Source organism: Mus caroli, chromosome 19 (genome assembly GCF_900094665.2).
Source record: "Mus caroli chromosome 19, CAROLI_EIJ_v1.1, whole genome shotgun sequence".
NCBI lineage: Eukaryota > Metazoa > Chordata > Mammalia > Rodentia > Muridae > Mus > Mus caroli.
The window spans coordinates 53,549,748-53,572,258 of record NC_034588.1 but is presented as its reverse complement, the minus strand read 5'-3'; the positions used below and the strand labels follow the sequence as shown (position 1 = coordinate 53,572,258).

Below are 22,511 nucleotides of genomic sequence, written 5' to 3'. Positions count from 1 at the left end.
AGGAAGCAGAGGCAGGTGGATTTCTGTAAGTTTGAGGATAGTGTGGCCCACAAAATGAGTTGTAGGCTGGCCAAAGCTATCATATAATGAGATTACCTCAGATCAAGATAGATAGATAGATAGATAGATAGATAGATAGAGATAGACAGACAGACAGACCGATAGATAGACCAATAAAATGAATATAGGAGAAGTTGCTGAAGATCAACAATAGTAAAACTAGAGCTTAGCAAGGCTGCTAGGTTCTCAGATGCTCCCTGCAGCTGCATCTCCCATGGCACCCAGGGTGCCTTCTCCTGAATTGGAAGACACTTCTGCGGCTATTCGTTGCAGACACTGATACAATGTAATCCAGGCAGTAGTGCGGTTGCCTGATCATTTCAAGTCACTTTAGAAATGAGAAACGGGAGGCATTTGCATTTCATCTAGCTCACAGGATGCTAGCAGCAGGAGGAGGATGAAGGGGAATAGAAGCTGGCCTTGTGGCAGGCTGCAGGTCCTAGGATAATGGATCCCTTATGGGATTAAACCAGTGATTTTACTGAGAGACAATTTCATAAAAAAAAATCACTCACTCCACAGAGGTTAGAAAAACACTTTGGGGAACCATTTGGCAAAGTACTCCTAATATGATTCTTCTTCCTTAATTCCCCCAAATTCCTCTTGGATTAAAATGGTAATAGAAAGCAAAAACCCACTTTGGACAACAGTTTGACGGCATCATCCCGTGGCCTAGCACTTCTTCCTTCTGCTGTGTATGTTTGCAAGGAAAACAAGTCTGGAATTCATGAAAGGATGGAGAGAGCCCGTGTCAGCACTGTCTTCAGAACAGCCCCAACTTTTAAGCTGCCCAGATGCCTATCAAAACTAGAAAGGACAAATAAAATATTGTAGAGATACAGAAAGAAATAAGATGTAAGTGTGAGATTTCACAAAACACAGCAACGAATGTGGTTCAAGTAAATGTGATAGAAGGCAGCCAGCCTCTGGAGGATGTGGTAAGCATGTCTAGGTACAGACCACACGCTCTTTCTTAGTTGAGTAATGGGCACAGAGTGAATGGTGTGTACGATATTTTGTCTACACTTCTGATTTGTGCACAGATCTTGGAACATGGGAAGTCAGGAATTTTACTTTAAAACAAAACAAAACAAAACAAAACAAAAGCAAAGACAAGGAAGGGCCTAACTTTCTAAAGAAATTGTGCGGAGTACTTTCAAAGTCTTCTTCCTACTTTATAAGAAAGGTCAATCTGGCATGGAAAATGTGTGACATTTTTCCGGATGAGAAGGAAGAAGGTCTGCCTAAGCTAGAGCATTAGCTCAGTACACGAAGCCCATTCTGGGAGCACCAAATTCAGATACCGCCCCAGGGCATTCATAACCCACTCTCTGGTCCCTGGTTACCCGCCAGACCTTGGTATTTCTTAATAACTGATGAAAGGACAGGGAAAGAGGACTATATTATGTTGTTACAGGATTTATGTCACCCACGCCTGGTCTTAAGAAAAGGCACTTTGCCTCTGAAAGGGATGGATCAGATTTGTAACGACAGACAAGCTGAAACCACGTGATAACCTGACAAAGAGTTAGGCTCAAAGCATCCCATACTGTGAACATCACCTATGGCAAGAAATAACATTGAGGGGTGACTGGGCATAGCACACAGGGCTTTTATGGCCGTGAGACTGTTCTACATGAGACTGTCATGAGAGCTACACTTCACTGGAAATTTGTCTAGACCTGTAGAATGTACAGGTACCAAGAGTGGACCCCGCTGTGAGCTGTGGACACAGCGATAATCAATGTAAGTTATCAGTAACAGCAAATACAACACTTGGGCATGCTTATTGATGGGCAAGCTGGGCAGGGTCAGGGGGATGGGCATGGGCAAGTGGGAATACTAGTTTCTACTCAACTCTAGCATGAATCTAAGTCCACTTCAATGGCTTTTTGAAAAAGAGAAGAAAACACACTTGGGATAGTAGATTTAAAAGACTTGGCCCTAACTGCAGGGGTGTTGTGTTTTGGTGTGTTTGTGTACTACTTGGTAAAGTCCTTTCAATAAACAGAAGCAGGAGGATAAAATAAAGAATTTTGAAGACGACCTCATCTCTCTTTAGCCTTAGCAAACTCTAGAAGCAAACTTCAGGTATAGGAAGGCTTTATTTTGTACAATAAAATTCTATTTATTCTAAAAGGAACTGCGACTCTTCGCCACCTGTCCGCCTGTCTCCTTTAACTCAGTTTGGGGCACTAACCAGGTGCCCCTTAGCATTTCAGGTTACTTCATCTGTCTGGAGTTGGCTCTCTCCTTTCATCCAAAAGGAAAACAAACACAAATAAGACTAGACAGGCGAGTCATTTGTAAAATCCCCTTTAAAGCACTGAACAATCTTCATGCGGCTGCTCTCCCGTGGTGTTGCGCCTGCACCTCCAGCCTTCTGTGTGCTCAGGCACTTTATTCTGGAGCCTTCTCCATCAGCCTTCTGGGTTAACTATTCTGGCCCTCCAAGAGGAGTGAATACATGTGAACCTGGTTTTGACCCGTGAATGGAGCGGTTTAATCCTGCCTTCCTGGTCATGCCCCACCCTCTTTGCTCATGTATTGACAAAGAAAAAACTCGTCACAGATTGTCCTCACTGCAGGTATAGATATTGATTATGCTGTGTGTGCACTTGTGTAACAACCACTGCTGTGTAGGGCAATAAAGGCATATGGCTTTCCTGTTGCCCCAGATTGACAGCTTCATTGACGCCACCCTATTCCCGCCCTGTTCTCAGCAACCTCTACTTCCCCTCCCTTTTCCTTATTTCTTATAAATGTCTGGCTGCTTTCTCTTAGCAGGAAGTAGTCCCAGTTCATCTGGGTCTTTGGGTATATGTTTACTGCTTAAGGGTACCCCGCCCATCCCACATGCATGCTTATTTTAGCATTCCATCTCTTGTTTAGCTTTTTACCAGTGGGGTCCTTTGGATTTTAATACTTTGGGGCTGTTGTGAGTAACAAGACTACAGACTTTCTCACCCATGGCTAATGTTCTGTAGACATTAGACTTCTTTCTGCTAATTTAACACATACTAGTGAGACATTTTTCTGTTGCAGGGTAAGGTTGTTCTCGGCTTTCTGAAAGACTACGAAAGAGGTTTCCTTGTGTGGCATTAGCAGCTGCTGAGCCCCAGTGTTTTCCCATCCTTAGGAGCCCCTGCAGAGTCAGCTTTTCAGAGATAAGCTATTATGACATTGGAATATGACTATGCTTTTCATTTTATTTACTAATGACTAAACAATGTTCAAAATATTTCTATGCTTATTAGACATCCATATGTCTCCTGGCTGAAGTATCTGTTTAAGTCTCTGAGGGGCAGGGGACTGGGATGTTCACAGTGGCAGACGGCTTGGCTGTCACACAGGCTTTGGGTTTGACTCCTACCACCACCATTGGTGGCAGAGCTCGTTGGGTTTTGTCATTGTTAGTTTGGATGGTGGTCACTTGTTTGTTTTGCCTTGGTTTTCCCTCCTCTTTGGTGATGCTGGGGATTGACCAAAGCCCTCATGCATGCAGGACAGGGGCTCTTGCCCCTCTCCCTTTGCCCACTGTTAAGCGGGCTTACTGGCTTCCTGTTACTACGCTGCTAGATTTACTTACAGGCTCTGGATGCAAATCACTTTTCAGATGTATGGTTTGCAAAATTTCCCCCTTGTCTCTGGTAGATCTTTCTCTCTTCATGGTATCTTTTCTAAGGGAGAAGGGGAGTTTATCAGTTTTTCTTCTACGGATCAGTAGACCGTGCCCTCAGTATAACATTTAAGAAATCTTTGCCCAAAATAAGATCATGGGGACTTTCCCTGTGTCCTTATAGGAAATGTCAGACTTAGCTTCTGTCTGTGTGTCTATGACCCGTGGTGGTTAGTTAATGTTCTCAGGTGTTTGGCAGGACTCTCATTGGATATGGATGCCCAGCTTTCCCACAAGTATTTGTTACTTTGGCAGTTGCTGGAGATCGTCTGCTCATAAATGTGCGGGTTTTGTTTTTAGCCTCCCTCTCCCGTTCCACTGCTCAGAGGACACTGCTGTGTTGATTGTGTGGTGTATCCAAGTAAAGCTTTAAAACCAAGTAGCTCCAATCATCTCCATCCTCATCTTTGCTAAAATGTTCACTGATCTTGGCACTGCCGTAGGAGTTGTACCAGCCCCTCTATTTGCACACATAGTCATGCTGAAACTTTGGTAGAGAATTCGTTGAACATTAGCTCTGACACATACCTGGAGTCTCAGAATGGGGAGGTAGTAGTGAGATGATCAGGAGTTCAAAGTCACCTAGAGTTTGAGGCCAGCCTGGGCTACATAAGAGCCAGTCTTAAGAAGCCAACATATAAGTAAAACTTGGATGTTGCTTATGTCCCTTTGGGATGCATGTATGTATTTGCAGGTAGTATTTATTAAATACTACTAAGTGACAGAGATTACTTTAAGATGTTTAATTGTTTGGAAGGAGTCCAGAAAGTGGTAACAATGTATAAAATGCATTCCTCGTTTCCCTGAGATGTTGTACCTGTTTGTTTGAGAAGGGAGTTGCCTGCCCTCTCTCTGGTTTTAAGAAGGTGGCAGAAGCAAACTAGAGTTATTTTGTGTTTCCTTGTTTTTTGAAAGCAAGTTACCATCCTCCTTGTAACATAGTGGTGATATCTGCGGCACAGTCTAGAAGCTCAGGAAGACTGTAGCTGGTTCGGCCTTGGAGTTCCAGGGGGTTTTCACCCACGCAGGTTGGATTTGCACAGGCTTGTAGTGCCTTCTGGGCTTGGTGGACAGATTTATTCACCTGTGCCAGGATACAAACATGGGCCCAAGGCCCACCCTCATTTGATGGTGTATCGGGAAAAGGCCTCCCGGAACAGATGAGTGGGGATCCTGGAGATCAGGCCCGTCCAGTCTCTGTGGAAACCTCTCACAATTCAGGGAGGAACCAGTGGCTGCACAGGAGCAGAGTCAGCAGCCCTGCCCTCCCACCCATGCTGAGCTGGGATCCTTGGTGCTTCCAGTCTCCCTCCCCGCCCATTTTCCTGATAGGCAAGCAAACATCAGGTCCTTGTCCCTCCTCTGGCTTCCTCATCTGCTGTCAGGTGTGGGGCTTTGATTCCACCCAGAGCAATGTTTTCCTAGTGAATGGTGACCTATATTGACTCTTAGTATTTATACTTTTTTTTTTTTAAGAGGGCTGATTTCTGGGCTCCACTCTAGGGCTACTGAATATATCTTTAAAGGGTTCCTAATTGAGAAAGCTCGTTGGACAAAGTGTCTTCCATTCAACCACATGAACTTGAGTTTGGATTCTCAGAGCCCACAAAAAAACTTGGTGTGGTGGTTCACACCTGCAATCCCAAGACAGGGAAGCTGAGGCCAAAGGGTCCCCAGAATGTATTGACTGTCCAGTCTAGCTAAATCAGTATTGTCCTAGCCAGTTTGCCCACGTTGGTGATCTCTAGGTTCAGTGAGAGATCCTGACTCAAATAATAAGGTGGAGAGCAATGCACACCCACACAGCACACACACACTCCGGTCAGCACCGAAACAAAAACCTTTTAAAAGATAAAAATAAAAGAGTCCTGGGTTTTGCTGACACACAACAGATCTGGTGCTTTTAGAAGGGAGTTTGGTGAGCCTGTATTCAAAGATCAGTTCTGCATTTCCGCTCTGAATGAATTGTTCATTTCAACATCAGCTCCTTCATGCTGGATAGGTCCACTACACAGCCCCTACCTCTTTGGAGTACTGTGAGACATGCTACTGAAAATACCTTGTATGGTAACCTGCACAGAGCAAGGCTAGCCCCAAACACCTGTGATTATAGTCAAGACCCGGGATTTAACACTGAGTCCCATGTGTCACTGTTTCTTTAAGAAGGGAGATGTTTGTGACCTATTCTTGGCCACATCTATTAAGATGCTCAGATCACAGCAGGCCCCATTTGAACCCTTTGATCAATTGTTTTAAAACCCTGATTCCCACACCATCTGCTCTGCCTTCTGGGAATAGGTGGGACATAAGTGATAAACTGACAAAGGTCAGCCTGAAGGGTTTGAGTCTGATGTCCTGTGCACTCTGTGCACACTCCGAGGAGAGGACAAAGGGAAACTAAGAGGGACAGTTGGCACCCTGGAATCTAAATTATGGTCCCGGGAAGGGCTCCTTGATTGTGGTTCTCTCTTCCTGTTGCCTATAACCCATTCAGTTGACCAAGGGCTAGTCAGGGCCCCAGGATCCCTCCTGGGTATCAGACATTATGGAGACAAAGCTCTATTCCTACCAGCAAGAATGTCCCTCCACTCCCCAGGTGGCTTTTGCTAACCCTGTCCCAGAGTGTCCCTGTCCTGGAGTGTATAGTCATGTGAGATCTCACTCACAAACAAGGTCTGACATCTGAGTGGGAGGTGAGGTTGTGCTGTCCCCACTCCAGACTTTTTCAGAAAGTGTCCCTGGGAACTTTGGGAAGGTAGTAACAGAATTGAGGTTTCACGGGTACCAAGCTGATTCCCAAGCCTTAGAGCTACTCCATGTCTGTAAGGGACTGAAAACTTCTTTCTTTTCTTCCAGACAGCTACAGGTCTAATAAAAACTTGGTATCTTGCATGACATCTTACCATAGATAGCATTTCCTCCGAATTCCAGATTATGTATTAAAAATTGACTAAATTTTGTAAGAACTAACAATATGTTTTTGATGGCACTGTGAACGGTGACTGTTTGTTGTTGTTGTTGTTGTTTGGTTTTGTATGTTTAACATTTTTGGATGGACAGGAAATCCAGCTAGGTAATCAAGCTGTGCATGTCTTGTGGCATCCAGTGCTAGCTGGAATGGATATAGTCGTTTAATAGGAATTTCTAAAATTCTTTTATTTCTTTTTGAGGCAGGGTCTCACTGTGAAGCCTTGGTTGGCTTAAACTTGGTTGCTATGTAGCTCAGGCTAGTTTCTGAATCTCAGAGATCTGCCTTGCTTCTGTCTCCCAAGTATGTTTTTATATGTGTTTTAAGTAATTAAAAAGCTGGCATGAGGTTATTAGGGTTTCTTTGTCTCGTTAGTTTTTTTTGAGACATGGCCTGGCTGAGAACTCATTAGTAGCCCAGGGTGGCTCTGTGGCAGTAGCCTAGGGTGACTCTGTGGCAGTAGCTCAGGGTGGCTCTGTGGCAGTAGCCCAGGGTGGCTCTGTGGCAGTCCTCTTTCCTTCACCTCTAAGGCCCTTGGATTACAGATGTGAGCCACTGTGCCTGGAGAATTTTCAGAGTTGTTTTGCTGTTTTGGTTTGGTTTGGTTTTGTTTTGTTTTTTTCCAGTGGAGAATAGACTTTCCAGAACTCATGTGATGGCATTGCTAGTGTCTCAGGCTTAGGCATAGCTAGGGTTGCAAGCTGTGTGCCTGGAGCTGGTACCTGGCAAACCATCACTCAAGCTGTTACCTTCCACCACAGAGCCTGTGCTGTGCTTTGCACAAGCCTGCACCTCTATGAGAAGTTATGTCTGCCCCGTTTGCTATTTATTGCTCATTAGCTGAAGAACTTTCCCTTTTAAAACAGTCTCCAGTTTAAAGTTATTGGTCCATTTGCATATGATTTGCATATGGCCCTACCTGGTGTTCAGCTCTGTACTCAGGGCTTGTCTGTGAACTGCCCTGGGCATCTATATAAAGAGAAAGGAAACAGGGGTTGGTAACTCACCCACCCAGAGTAGAGGCTCTCTTGTCCTTGAGCCCTAGGGGCCTGCAGAAAGTTCAAAACTGCTATTTGTTTCGCAGAGTCTCCACCAGACATGGATCTGTTAATGTGTTTGGCCTGCAAAGGTGGAGCAAGCACATTGAAAGATGGCTATCCCTCTCAATGGGGTGTCAGCTACTGATTTACAGAGTAGAGCCTGGCCTCACGGCCATCTCTGCAACTGTGCATCTGTGACGGTCTCTCCTTTGTGGTCACCAACACTGTGTAGAGTTCTGACAAACTTCATACTTTGGTTTTCTTCTCAGCCTTACCAGTTTGATGGGGGAAAAAAAATCAAATCATGTTTTCCTGGTTATCACTGCTAGGGTAGAACTAACTTAACTTATTAACTAACTTCTAACTAACTGACTAACTTACTAACTAGCTTACTTGTCCTCTTTCTTTCCCTCTTTTTTCTCCTCCTCCTCCTCTTCCCCTGTTGGGATTTTTTCTGTGTGAATTATTCACATTTTCTTTGGAAATTGCCCTTTGCCCATATTGGCATTTATGTCTCAGGACGGGCACTCCTCAGACATGCTGATTAATCCTTTGCCAGAGACAGGTGACAGAACTTTTATTTTAATTTTCTTTTAATTTTCTGTTTAGAGAGTTGTATTTTTATATACAGATCAGCATTATTTCTCTTTAATATTTTTAATTTTTTGCCTTTCTACCCTATTTATTAAACAAATCTATGCACCCTAGTCGTTATATAATTTTATTTCCATTTTGGGGCTTTGTAAACTCATAAAATTTATGTTTTATTTGGTTGTGTCAAAAACTGAGATTTCTGTTTCTGTAAATGGATGACTAGCTCTGTCACCACTTATTAGAAACCTACTATTTCAATCATTTGGAATATCATTGTGATGCTCAAATTTATACACAGACAGCTGCTTCCAGTCATCTTTCCTATGCTGTTATCACTGTACCTTAATTATCTTAGTCTTAGAATTTTTAAATCAAGAAGGGGAAAAAAATCTCTTTGCTAATCTCTTTTTGAAAATATGTATTTTTGTGGTTTTTTCCCTTAGGAATGTGTAGAAATGCCGTCAAGAATGATAAAGGAAATGCCTGTGGGTGGTTTTTTTTTTTGGGTTTTTTTTTTGGGTTTTTTTCAAGACAGGATTTCTCTGTGTAGACCTGGCTGTCCTGGAACTCACTTTTGTAGAGCAGACTGGCCTCGAACTCAGAAATACGCCTTCCTCTGCCACCCAAGTGCTGGGATTAAAGGCATGCGCCACCATACCCGGTACCTGTGGGTGTTTTAATTGGGAATATACTATATTAGCAGGTATTTGTAGATAAGTCAACATTTTGACAACATTTAGTAAAATTTGGAGTTACTTCTATTAAGGTCTTTACATAAGTTATGTACATGTCTTTATACACATCATGCTTTGCATGGTTTATTTGTTGCTGTTACAAATTGGAATCCACTTTTCCATGGCATTTTCATGAATAGGAAATAATGGGGTGTGTGTTAAGTTACTTCAAAAAATTCTTTTATTGGTGGCTTTTTTATACTTACTTATTTTTCTTGAATTCTCATATTGGTGTGGGCACCAAACCTTTAGTGTGGTGTCTTAGTCAGGATTTCTTTTCCTGCACAAACATCATGACCAAGAAGCAAGTTGGGGAGGAAAGGGTTTATTCGGCTTACACTTCCATACTGCTGTTCATCACCAAGGAAGTCAGGACTGGAACTCAAGCAGGTCAGAAAGCAGGAGCTGATGCAGAGGCCATGGAGGGATGTTCTTTACTGGCTTCCTTCCCCTGGCTTGCTCAGCCTGCTCTCTTAAAACCCAAGACGACCAGCCCAGAGATGGCACCACCCACAAGGGGCCTTTCCCCCTTGATCACTAATTGAGAAAATGCCTTACAGTTGGATCTCATGGAGGCATTTCCCCAACTGAACTCCTTTCTCTGTGATAACTCCAGCTGTGTCAAGTTGACACAAAACCAGCCAGATCAATTGACCCCTTGTCAACTTGACACACAAACACGTCACTATTAGGCCTCAACCCTTATATCCTTATTCGTCCTCGAGATCTAAATAATTTTAAAGGTCCCACAGTCTTTACATATTAAAAGTTCAAGTTCTTTAAAATATCCAATATCTTTTAAAATTCAAAGTCTTTTAAAAATTCAGTCTCTTAACTGTGGGCTCCACTAAAATTCTTTCTTCCTTCAAGAGGGAAAAATATCAGGGCACAGTCACAATCAAAAGCAAAATCAAACTCCAGCTGTGTAAAGTCTGGGACCCACTCACAATCTTATGGATTCCTCCACGGGCTTGGGTCACTTCTCTAGCCCTGCCCTTTGTAGCACACACGTTGTCTTCTAGGCTCCAGCTGCCTGTACTCTACTGCTGCTGCTGTTCTTGGTCATCTCATGATATTAGCATCTCCAAAACACTGCTGTCTTCCGCTACAACTAGGCTTCACCAATAACCTCTCATAGGTTCTCTTCATGATACCAAGCCTCAGCTACTTTGCATGACCCCTTCAGTCCTGGGCCATCAATTGCAACTGAGGCTGCACCCTCACCAATGGCCTTCCGTGGCCTCTCACAGTGCCAGGCCTCAGCTGCTCTCCATGGCGCCTTCATGCCTTCAAAACCAGTACCACCTGGATGACTCTGACACATTACTAAGTCCAGCCACAGCACAAGGTACAACCTTGGCTATCTCTGGAACACAGCCTCTGTGCTCTCAGAAAACAGTTCCCAGATGTCACCTCAGTGATGCTGGTCTCTTCTTAATCACCGCTAATTGCTTAGCTCCAGTAATGCAAAAGTTTCACTTTAGTAGTTCTGGTATCTTGTTAATCTCAGTTGATTCTTCAGCCCCAGCTAACCAGAACTACAGAATCTTCACAATCAAAACAGCAGTGGCCCTGATAAGAGTCTTTAATCTTTTCTCTTAAATTTCACAAGCCAGGCCTCCATCTTCTGCACTGTTCTCAACATTATCTTCCAAGCTCCTACACAACATCCCACAGAGCTCTTAACACCGAATGGATCTTCTAGCCCAAAGTTCCAAAGTCCTTCCACAGTCCTCCCCCAAAACATGGTCAGGTTGTCACAGGAATACCCCACTATGCTGGTATCAATTCGTCTTGGTCATGAAGTTTTGTCCAGGAATAGAAACCCTGACTTGGACAGGTGGTATTAATAAACATCAGTATTTTAGTCTTAATCCTGTGCCTAATTAGAATGTTTCTAGCATTTCAGTACAAGCTAAGGCAAATCAGCCATATCCACCTGCAGAAGTTTCTCTGTGGCCATAGCTCATCGAGGGCTGTGCGTTTTTCCACAGATGACAGCAGATTCCTGCTAAGGTCTCATCGGTCCTTTGCTTCCGGGAGGTTGCCCAAACTAACTTGAACGTCTGGGTAGACGTCCCGGCAAAGCCAGCCTGGCTTAGAAACTGAGTGAAAGCTTTCTTCTTCCTTCTTCTCCGACCTGATTTTGTATCTGTCAAGGGCAAAAGTTGCTTTGTGTTCATATACCTTCTCTTTCCACTTGCAACCCTGTCCCATTCTCTTCTCCAAATCAAACTGAGGTTTTAAAGTAATAAGAAATATCTTGTAGACTACATGTCCACCAGTTCTGAGACCTTTTGGGCAGATGTCACTGAAAAGTACCATGGTGTTGTTTACACTTAAAATATCTCTAGTAGCCTTTTCTGGTTGAGCATCTTGGGTGGCCTTCCACCGTGACCTTGCTCTATGGCTGCTGATTGGCCTGTAGCTTCTACAGGAGGATGTGAGACAGGAATCAGACCAAGCTTCTGAGTTACTGGTGAGGTTTCACACGGGGTCCGCAGCAGGAAGAAGCCACCTCTTTCTCAGGCGCGCCACTGCCCACTGCACATCAGGTTAGTTCTAGAGAAATGCTTTCTCCGAGCATATTTGATTATTCTGAGTCTTTGCTGTGCATGAAGGATCCTGTCTTGGTCAGGGTTGCTTTTAGACCATGACACTAATAGAACCCGACACCTGTCTAGAGAATTGTCCTTGTGTCCAGTGGCACTTTGCCTAGCCCCTGCTGTGATGACATCTGTCATATTTAGGTTTGTAAAATGCTAGAGAATTCTGTAGAGCCACCTCAGAAAATGCTTTCTCTGAGATCTCTGACAATCCCTGTCAAAGTGTGGATGTAAGCAGCGTAAAAGAGAATCTGAGTTTTACCACAAAGGCAGTAAATGATGTTTTTTAAAAGGACTTTCAGTCCTTGGTGCAAGCTGGATACAGCTGATTATTTTCTGAGTACTTAGCCAAGGTTAAATTTTGTATGTGTGTGTGTGTGCGCACACGTGTGGGCGCACGCAGGTGCAAGTTCATATGTGTGTGTATGCGTGCACATATTTGTGTGCCCATGCACATGTGTGTGTGCCCATGCACATGTGTGTATACCTGTGCACATGTGTGTGCCTATGCACATGTATGTGTACCTGTGCACATATTTGTGTGTCCATGCACATGCATGTGTACCTGTGCACATATTTGTGTGTCCATGCACATGTATATGTACCTGTACACAAATTTGTGTGCCCATGCACATGTGTGTGTACCTGTGCACATGTGTGTGTGCTTGTAGACGTGTGTGTGCCCGTGCACATATTTGTGTGTCCATGCACATGTGTGTGTACCCATGCACATGTGTGTGTGCCTATGCACATGTGTGCATGTATCTGGAGCCTTGAGGTCATGTTCAGGTCCATACACTTGGCTTTTTGAGGTAGCTTTTGTAGTTTGGCCCTGAACTTGCCAAGCAGGCTAGGCCAGTGGCACATGAGCCTCAGGAATCCATGTGTCTCCACCTCCATGGTACCTTCCTGGCTTCCTTCCCTGGCCATTGAATGTCAGGTGCTTTGCTAACTGGGCATTCTTCCCATCCCAATTCCACTGGTTTTTAGTGGGTTAATACTACCCAGCTTTAACCTCCACTATAAACTACTGTGTTAGTCAGAAGGTTGGAGCTTTGGGAAGACAGTGGATGTCTCTCCTGTTTGAGTTGTATGACTGAGAACTCTTCAGAAAAGCCTAGATGAAGAAGGATTAGGTGCCAGAAACCTGAAGAGACAAAGCCACCGTCATTCTGGGGATGAGCTGTCCTGAGAGCTCCTTTCAGGCCCGGTGAGGTCAACATTTTATCATTGAGGCCAACAGAATGGGGAGTCTGGCCAATCTGACAATTACTTTTTCTTCCTCAGAATCTTCTGTTCCAAGCCTTCAAGTCCAAACATGGGTGTCAGAGCCATTTAATAGACTGAGCTTGGTGTCTTCTGTTTTTGTCTTTTGTAGGCAGGCGACAAGCATTATCATCCCAGCTGCGCACGATGCAGCAGATGCAACCAGATGTTCACAGAAGGGGAAGAAATGTATCTGCAAGGTAAGACGGACTGAAGAGCAGACTGGGTCTGCTCTGCCTGAGAATGATGACCTCACCGTGTTGGTTGGGCTGTGTATTATAGAGGAGGGATCTTATTAGCCGAGCAGTTACTAAATCCATCAGGCGTGTGCCAGAGCTACATCACTGAGCATTAATCAGACGAGCAATTGGCACACCGCAGTGAGTGAGCCCCAGGGCCTGTTACTGAATAAGTTCACAGTGCTGCTTAGAAAGACTGGCTTCTGATCCTGTGGATGAGAGCGACCAGTGAGGGTCAGCAGTTGTTTCTCCAACTTTCCCCAGGAGTATGATTGGGGAAACAAAAGATCAAAGGAGAGAGAAAGTATTTTAGCCATTTCCAGAAGTGTTGCTTTTGTGAGGGAGGGCTACTCTGCCTTCTCTCCTCTCATGGGCCCTCGAGGAAGGCCTGTCAAGTCCAAGTCTGCTGGCGACTGGGTTTTGAAGAATGATGTCACAGACATTGTTGCACCGACAAAGAGGATGTGGTGAGATGGGGAATGAAAAGGGACCCACCCACATCCCTTTGAGAGGGAGGGGCTTGTGGTGGCAACTTTTTTAAATTAAAAATAATACTCTTGAGGAAATGTCTCCCAGGTAAAACCGCAACTGGCTCTGGTCCCTTCTAGAATTCCAAAGCTTCTTGGAGCAGCCATAAGCACAGATTTTCTTCCAGTCAGATAGCACCGTGATTGTAAGCATTCTGCTATTTATAGCTGGAAGAGTCATAAATTAGATGAGGATTTATCAGTACAATTAGCTCAAGCTGTAAGAGCCATTGCTCGCTTGGCTTGGTAATTACGGGGTCTTGGTCGCCTCAGCGAGTCATCTCCTCACTCTGTTTTACACACAATGCCGTGTGTGACTTTAATGAGTGCTTTGCTTTGCTTTCTCGGTTTTGTTTTTGTGCAACAGAGAAGTGTCTCTAGACATGAATGTCAAACGTTAAAACACAGGCGTGACTTCTCTCGCCTTGAAAAATTCGCATGGGTCTAGAAAATGCCAGTCCAGTCAGTGCCTTTTCAGGTCTAGCCTGAAAAGCTGTGGCAAACACAGCACTGAGTGTTGAAGGGCCGCGGGATGGCCACATCTGTGGTCTCTGGAGGCTTCACGGGACACATCTTCCCACAGATTGGTGGCACATCTGCACTGGTGATGGGCAGGTGCCACTTTGCACTTTATTTATTTTTTTCAGAAGGCCTGGTTAGGTCTGTATGCATCTCCAGGCCTGGTTTTAAGTATTAGTGCACCAATTACAGGCTCCCAAGTACATGGAAGCCTGTGTCTGCTAGGAATGGAGAAACACAGGCTACAGTGTGCTCTCTCTGGGTCCAGATGCTAAATAGAAAGGGAGTCCAGCTGTGCACAAATACACCAACCTCCCACATGAGCTGCATTCAGACCCCCAGGGCGGTTCTAAAGTTTCTCTGGAGTGGAGCTGGGTTACTGCTACCTGCTCTCTTGGCACATCTTCAAGACTAAGCTTTGTTTCCCTCAGCATCTGATGCTCTCTGGGGTCACAGGTCACATTCCCAGTGTGTTTGACCTTTGGAGAACAAAGCTGACATTGTGTGTGAACTGTGTCCTGTCTGGTGCCTTCTGCTTAGTAGAACCTCCCAGAGAATGCTTCTCCGGACCTGCCCATGACCCGTTGGTTCTCCATATCCACATTTAGAGATTTCCTGTGCCTTATAGTTAGAGTGGAGCCGATGTTAATATTGAAGGGACCTGCATGTCTGTCTGGTTTTTGTTTGACCTACCCCCTTTCTCCTCCTTCTCCCTCCCCCCATCCTTCTCCTCCTCTTCTGTGTCAATGATGCGAAGTAGAAATGATTATTCGATAGATTGAAATATTATTCTGCTGTAGAATACATTTCCTTGTCTTTGATAGTATTTTAGCTCGGCAGAAAATAGTATTCATGAGTTAATTTGGAGACTTCTGGTATACAGAGGTTGCTGCTTGGGAGTCAAAGTTGAGAAGATGCTGTACAGATACAAAGACTGGTGTTGCTTCTGAGACTCTGAGGCGCCAGTCACTAACGATCCAGTAATTTCACTAGTTTGAGTCTTTCCAAGTGATCTGTGTTCTTCAGACCCTCCATGTCTGAAGAAATACATGTGTGGACACAGAATTGACATATCATCCTTTCCCGTGGTCATACATGTATATGATACCTGTTATGTATGCATCCAGTTTTACACAATCATAGCACAGGTGCTGAAGTTTCAAGATAAGGACTTTAAGCTTCTTTTTTTTTTTTTTTTATGGAACAGAGTTTATTTAGGGCATGGGGAGGGGAGTTGAGGATGGAGTAGAGATAGAGAAAGGCAGAGAGAGGGAGAGGGAACAGGGGACAGGTTGGGGGAAGCGGAAGGGGAGCGGACAGAGTGGAGAGGGGAGAGGAGAGGCCAGCCAGGAACATGTAGAGAGAGAGGGGAGAGGGGAATAGGGAAGAGAAGGGACAGAGAGGGTGAGCGAGTAGGAGAGTAAGAGCATAAGAGAGACTTCCAGCTTTTTAATTCTTTGATACCTGTGTCACCCATGAAGGTTCTTCGCAGTCTGAGAAAGGGAGATCTTAGAAGCAGGAACCAAAAATCCACCTCGTCATTACTTGACTCGTTGAAGCCAAAGGATTTTGTTCCTGTTACTTAATTAAAAAGTTGAAAGATTTATAAACTAAGTTTAACAACGTTGCCAATTGATCTGATTTCTCCTCTAAGTGTGGACAACTATAGAAATAGAAGAATGAGGGAAGAGAGACGCCTCAGTGGTTAAGAGCACTGTTTGCTTTTCCAGAGGTCCCAAGTTCGATTCCTAGCAACGACATAGTGGCTTACAATCATCTGCAAAAGAATCGGATGCCCTCTTCTGGTGTGTCTGAAGACAGCGACAGTGTACTCACATATATAAAATAAAATAAATAATCCTAAAAAAAAAAAAGAAAGAAAGAAAGCTTCAGTAGGTTTTACACCTGGACCTGGGCCATTGAGTTTGACTCTACTTCTCTTCATTAAGTGGCTTGGGTGTTTTGATGGTTACTTAAGTAAACATGGCTTTAATTCTAAGATCAAGTAGAACCAGTAGTAAGGACTCAGGTCTCAGGTGCTACTTTTTAAAGAACAATGATTTATGTTTAAAAAAGAAAGACAATGTAACCCTATTAAAAGGGAAACATCTCTTGTGTGAGGCTGCTCTCAGACTGCATTCTGTGGCCCTCCATTGTGCCCTGTGTACAGCAAGTTCAGAGCTCACCCAAAGGGTAGAGTTGACTTCACGGTCAGAGGTCACATGTGGGGCCCTGGGCTGGGGAGAGAGGGCTCTGGGGAAAGTCTGCTTAACAGGACTGTGCCTTCTTCCCATTTCCTCTATTCCCACGGTTCATTCTGTCTTTCCAGGTTCTACCGTGTGGCATCCCGACTGTAAGCAGTCCACTAAGACAGAGGAGAAGCTGCGGGTAAGGAAGGGGTCAGAACAGGATGCTCTGGAGGTCACCACTGTGTGGTCACTAGCTCCTGGGCTTTGGGGAAGTGTTTCTCATGGGCTTTTTTTTTCCTTATAGAAAACCTGAGGCCAAAGTCCAAATGGCCAACTAAGAGGGTTCCCTCCCACCGTAAATATGTTGTGATTGTTGTTCTTAAGCTTGTGTTGGACTCTGTTGGCCTTATCTTGGCAGTCAGTGTCTTAGGAAAGTACCCAAAAGTCATACAGCTAGGGGAAAATGATTCATCAAGTAGCCATGGTAACCCTCTTGGCTTAAACCATCATGCACCGTTTTGCCTCAGACTCTGTAACTATTGCTTAGCTCTGATGTGGTTTGCTCATTTCTGAAATCCAAGTTCAAAAGAGCAGCCTCTAGCTCCAAAGGGTACAAGTCACTCAGGCATAAAAACTTAGGGCAAAGATAATGCTGCCATCAGCTCTATGATTGGGTCGGTCCTCAGAGCTGTCCTAGAGAGCAGAGTTCCACTTCCGGAGTTGTAAAGCCCAGACTCTAACCTAGAGCCTGGCCTTGGTCCAGATTTTCACGCAGGGCTGACTTTTCCTCACAGTGATAATCAGGCTTGATCCCAGCCCCTCTGTTTAGAGTCCCAGGGGAAGGAAAGTGGAGTCTGACTTTAATCTTCTTGCTGGCCCAGGGAAAGAATGGTTTAGATTTATTTTTGAGCCGGACTCAAGACTCATGAGCCCCCTTGGCCTACCCTTAGTAGGCGCCCATCAAAGGAATGGTTAGTGTATTTTTCAGGTCCCTTCGCTGCCCCCTCTGGACTTGTAGGCCCTGTTTTCTTATCTCCCTTGACTCTCATCTCCTTTTGATTCTCATCACTGGCGTACATGCAAGCACGGGAGCCTTTACTTTGTATTTTGTTATTATCGGCAGGCTTTAAGTAGAGGAAAGAGAAAATCTCAGAATAATCGAGGGCCAGGGGAAAGCAAAGGGATGTGCCTGCCGATATCGGAACGGCTTTCCCTGCTTCTGACACGCAGCTTCAGTATACACACACAAACACACAGCTAATAACTAATGGCCCCCTAAGTCCATTCATCCACCAGGCAGACTGAGCTTGGAATTTGGAGGGAGCACAGGTATTCAAGCAACAGGCTACCTTCCCAGAGCGTTGGAACTGGTGCCTGTGGACACTTTGTTCTAGGGATATAAAACTGCACTGGGGCTCCTGCCTAAAAACCACCCAAGGAGCCAGGCATCCATCCATCCCACCTCTACAGGGTGGCTTTTGTTTTCTAAAGAATCCCGCAACCCCCCCCTTTTTTTTTAAAAACTTCATCCCTGATGAAGTCTTTGTGCAGAATGGACAGGAATGTTAATGAGGCCAGATGGAATGGGCCGGGCATATTTTCTCTGTAAGGCTAGCTGCAGTTTGCAGAGCCTCTCCCTAAAATGATTACGAAACAAAGCAAACCCTTGAACACATCTCCGCGGAACTCTCTAGAGAGCTTATGGAAAAAATGAGTAAAAGATTTCACTGGTTCTGGCCAAGAGGAATGTTCTTCCTTTGTTTTGTCCCTTCCGTAAGCTTTGCAGAAAATTGCAGTGCTTTTCTCTCCGCGATGCCCTCCCTGGGTGGCAGGCTGCCTCGAAGTCACCATCATCCATAGGAAGGGGCTGGCCTCACCTGAGGGAAGTGGTTCTGGCCCAGAGTTGGGATATAGGCTGATGCTGGTGAGGCTTAGAGCGGGGTACGTTTTCAACAGAGGAATTAATCTGGAGTGCCTGAAGGGTGTGTCTACGCACACTTCTTGAGCCAAGATTTCCTGGCCTTTTAATCACATGTCAAATTAGAGCAGTTTCCATAGCAAAATGAAAATGTTTGAAGACTCTGAGCAACGCCAGAGTGAGCCATGTTCTTGATATTTAAGAACTCACTCACGGGGTATTTGTAACGATGGTCTTAGGGTCCCTCCTGGGGCATCTTGTCCTTGTGCCATAAGCACAACAGTATCAAAATAATTGCAAAGGACTCAGTGAGGGGGTCAGGATATAGATAAGAATATAGTGGATAAATATGCTGTGATTTGGAGACCAGTTGATATTCACTTCATAGGGCCCCAGATTGACCCCTGAAGCTGCACACATGTCCGTCAGTTGCTATTTATTGTCCATTTTCCTTCAGTCCTTTTATGTATTCTTCATAGTATTTCTGAATGAGGCTATTTTAAAATTCATTCTTCCTTTCTCTCATGTTTCATGGCAGCCACCAAACATCCCGCGCTCTTCATCCGATTTCTTTTATCCCAAAAGTCTGATTCGTCGCACAGGACGGTCCCCAGCTCTGCAGGTTGGCGCTGTGTGGCTTAAAGCGGCTGTCCTAGGCCCAGGCTTCCGTTGCTTCCCCCATCTCCCTCCCCGACCCCTCCCCAGGCTGCTTTTATCTTCTAACTTTCTCAGCTCCTGTAGAAGGTAGCAGCTTTCCTCGCCCCACAAGTGCTCCTTACACCCCCACTTGGTTGGTTTTCTTCTCTGATGGATGCTTGCCTTCTGAGCAATGGCTGGACTGACGTTTTGATTAAAGCTAGCACGCCAAAGCCGCTGTTTGATCTTGTGCCCCTACATTTGTTCACTGAACAAATATTTTCCACACACTCAGTACAGTGCTGGGCTGGAAGCTGTGTATCTAGTCCTTTGTAGGGTTAGCAAAGACTCATGGGTGCTGGAGAGATGGCTCAGTGGTTAAGAGCACACTGACTGCTCTTCCAGAGGTCCTGAGTTCAAATCCCAGCAACCACATGGTGGCTCACAGCCACCTGATGCCCTTTTTAAAAAAGAGAAAAAGGAAAGAGAACAGAAAAGACACACGGTGAAATAGACTCGGAATTCGATGCAGAGGTGGGTCGTGTGGATCACGGTCTTGGGGATGTCAGATAAGGAGTTCCTTAGGGGCAGTTCTAAGATAGAAGCAGCCTGTAAATTTGAGGACAGATAAGATTTAATGTGAAGGAGGGGAGAGCTGGGCATCTGGAAGGGCACCTGGAAGCTGGGAGCTATCGGCAGCAGTGCCCACAGTGAGGGGAGGAGTAAGAGAAGGGGAAGCCAGCCAAGTCCTGCAGAATTTTCAAAGAATTCCTATGAGAGTTGGTCTCATAAGACCTTACAGGAGAATGCTGACACGCCTCTCCTCCAATACACCTAGGTACCTTCCCCAGTCTCCCCCTTGGTGAGAGAGGAACTGGTATTGAAACCCTGGGTGCTGTGAGCGTATTAGCCATCTTCTCCCCACTGTGCTCAAGTAGACAATGACAGAAAAACCAGGGGCTCCCGGAGTGTTAACTGCTGCCTGCACCAGGAGCAGGCGAGACTCTGAGCACCTGCGGAACCACAGGCAACTCCTCAGAAGCGACTCCCGTGGGCCCGGATGAAACGCTTTCCAAATCTCTGCTGCACAGCCAGCACCTGTTTGATCTGTGTGCCTCCACCTCCATCCTGAGCTATCCAGACCCTCACTAAGGATGACAGTCTTGGGGGCTTCCATTTTTACTCAACTATCATGTTAGAGAAGCTGAAGGTGGAAGGAACCCTTTAGAGAATGGCCGCTGAGGTTTTGTCTGTGACCTGAGGCTGACAGCAGACCACAGGCTTGCAGAGCCTGTGAAGAGCAAGGCACTGCGGACTTGGGCTCTTCAACTCCAAGCCTCAGGCCCTGCCCCCTGGTGCCTGCCTGGTCACCAGCTTGGTTAGCATAGAATCTTTATTCTATTTTTAAAGTTCAACCCAAGTGCAAAGCTCCCAAGAGACAACAGAAGGGAAGTTTCCTGAAACTGCAAGAATAGCTGAAGGTTGTCCCTGCTGCCAATGGGCCTGCTTAGAGCAAGCTTCCCTTTCTTTTTTTTTTTTTTTTAAAGATTTATTTATTTATTATATGTAAGTACACTGTAACTGTCTTCAGACACTCCAGAAGAGGGAGTCAGATCTCGTTACGGATGGTTGTGAGCCACCATGTGGTTGCTGGGATTTGAACTCTGGACCTTCAGAAGAGCAGTCGGGTGCTCTTACCCACTGAGCCATCTCACCAGCCCCAAGCTTCCCTTTCAATTCTAGAACATTCTTCACTAGCACTATCCACCTCCCCCATTGATGCTTTAGTCAACTGATGCTTTTTTCCTGAATTGAGGAAAAGCAATATTTCAAATATGGAGTTTTACTTGCTTCTAATTTGTGGGGCAGGGTACTCTGTCCCCTTTAGTTTAAGAAATTTGGAGCAGAGAGATGGAGCTGGGGACCTGTATTTAATAACATCTCCTCCTCTCTTGGCCTTGTTCTAACGGGACATCTGATTCCCATTATTCAGCCATTAAAAAAAAAAATCAATGAAGTCACCATTAGCTCCTCTCAGAAAGTTGTAAACAGCTTAGGGGCCCAGCAGAGAAAGCATGATGTTTGTCAAGGTTTCCTTCAGTGGTGACAAGAGATGAGGGTTGCTCACCAGCATCTTTCAGAAGCCTGGGAGCCGCCAAGAGCTCCAGCCACTCAGAGCCTTTAAGCTCCTTTCACCGGCACAGCAGCCCTTTGCACCGTGTACATGAAACAGCTGTGGTGTTAGGTACATCGGCTCCTTCCCTCTGGGGACAGTCGGGACTCCACACTCCAGAAATAAGACCTGGTTTTTGCTGCAGAACAGCCACCTTCTAAAACAAAAGTCATTTTTAAAATTTACATCTAGAGGTCACTCCTTCCGTACCTCTGAATTACAGGTAAAAGTTAAAAATTGAAGCTATGCTTAAAGGAAACACGCTCTGATCGATTACTTGGAGGAATTAGCCCCATGGGAGCAGCAGAGACATTTGCACGTAGGCCAAATGTTGAGCATTGCTGATTCATGATACTCGGAGCACACAGCATTCTCATGGCCAAGTGTGGAATAGCCTGGCATGGGTCACCATCATTCAATTTATTTTTTAAGATCTATTTATTTTATGTATGTGAGTACACTGTAGCTGTCTTCAGACATACCAGAAGAGGGCATCGGATCCCATTACTGATGGTTGAGAGCCATCATGTGGTTGCTGGGAATTGAACTCAGGACCTCTGGAAGAGTAGTCAGTGCTCTTAACCGCTGAGCCATCTCTCCAGCCCCATTTGCATTTATTTAAAAAAAAAAAGTTCTCCTGCTGCTGTTCATTGAAAGCAAAGTCATGAATTGACCAAATGGCACCAGGCAGTTTCCTTCTGGAACCCATTCATTCACCTGCATGTCTTGCAAATCTATGACAGACCAAACAGAACCCCATGTGTATTTTCCCAAGGAGATGGCTGCCCAAGGCTGTGTGTGTGTGTGTGTGTGTGTGTGTGTGTGTGTGTGTGTGTTTGTAGAACAAGGAAGCCACGTGGCTTGCGATCTCATTAATGTCACTGCAGTATCCCCTGCCTTGTTGCTGGTGTTTGGTCAGCAGACAGTCCCACAGAAACAGCCAGACCCTCAACCTTAACAAAGGCTGATGGTCCTCCTGAAATAGTCTCTGGTTGGGAGGTGTGTGTACCTAGGGGTTCTTTCTTCATCTTCCCCAAGCCCTAATGGTTTCCCTGAAGGAGTTCGTTTCACCTCTTCCTTATATGCAGTGTGTACAGATAGATTCTAAAGGGATCCCTTCTTCTGCAGCTTCTGTCGCCACCCTGTCTGATGAACTCCAACAAAAACCCCAGGCAGGTACTGTCACCCCAGCAGTGCCACCTTCTGCCAGTAGCCCTACTAGCTGCTCCTAAGATCTTTGATCTGGTTACCCATCACCCAGTAGTTTCTCTCCCCTTCTTAGAGCATGGCTTTAGATGGAGGGAGCCTTTGCATCCCTGTGACTGCTGAAGGGGGCTGGGAGTGGGGCAGCAAAGAGCTTTCC

General features: G+C 45.3%; 1 protein-coding gene across 23 annotated transcripts in view; it reads left to right on the top strand.

Annotated features, from left to right (window-relative positions):
• Ablim1 (actin binding LIM protein 1) overlaps nt 1-22,511 on the top strand; it is a 281,810-nt gene that overhangs the window by 217,449 nt on the left and 41,850 nt on the right. For 12 of the 23 annotated variants that reach the window (XM_029472684.1, XM_029472685.1, XM_029472681.1 and 9 more), the window contains 3 exons: nt 13,060-13,147; nt 16,562-16,620; nt 18,878-18,961. In XM_029472684.1, coding sequence (XP_029328544.1) covers nt 13,060-13,147; nt 16,562-16,620; nt 18,878-18,961 — 231 coding nt within the window. Of the gene's footprint in view, nt 1-13,059; nt 13,148-16,561; nt 16,621-18,877; nt 18,962-22,276; nt 22,325-22,511 lie in introns of all 23 variants that reach the window. The other 11 variants (XM_029472687.1, XM_029472688.1, XM_029472694.1 and 8 more) reach the window with 2 other exon arrangements.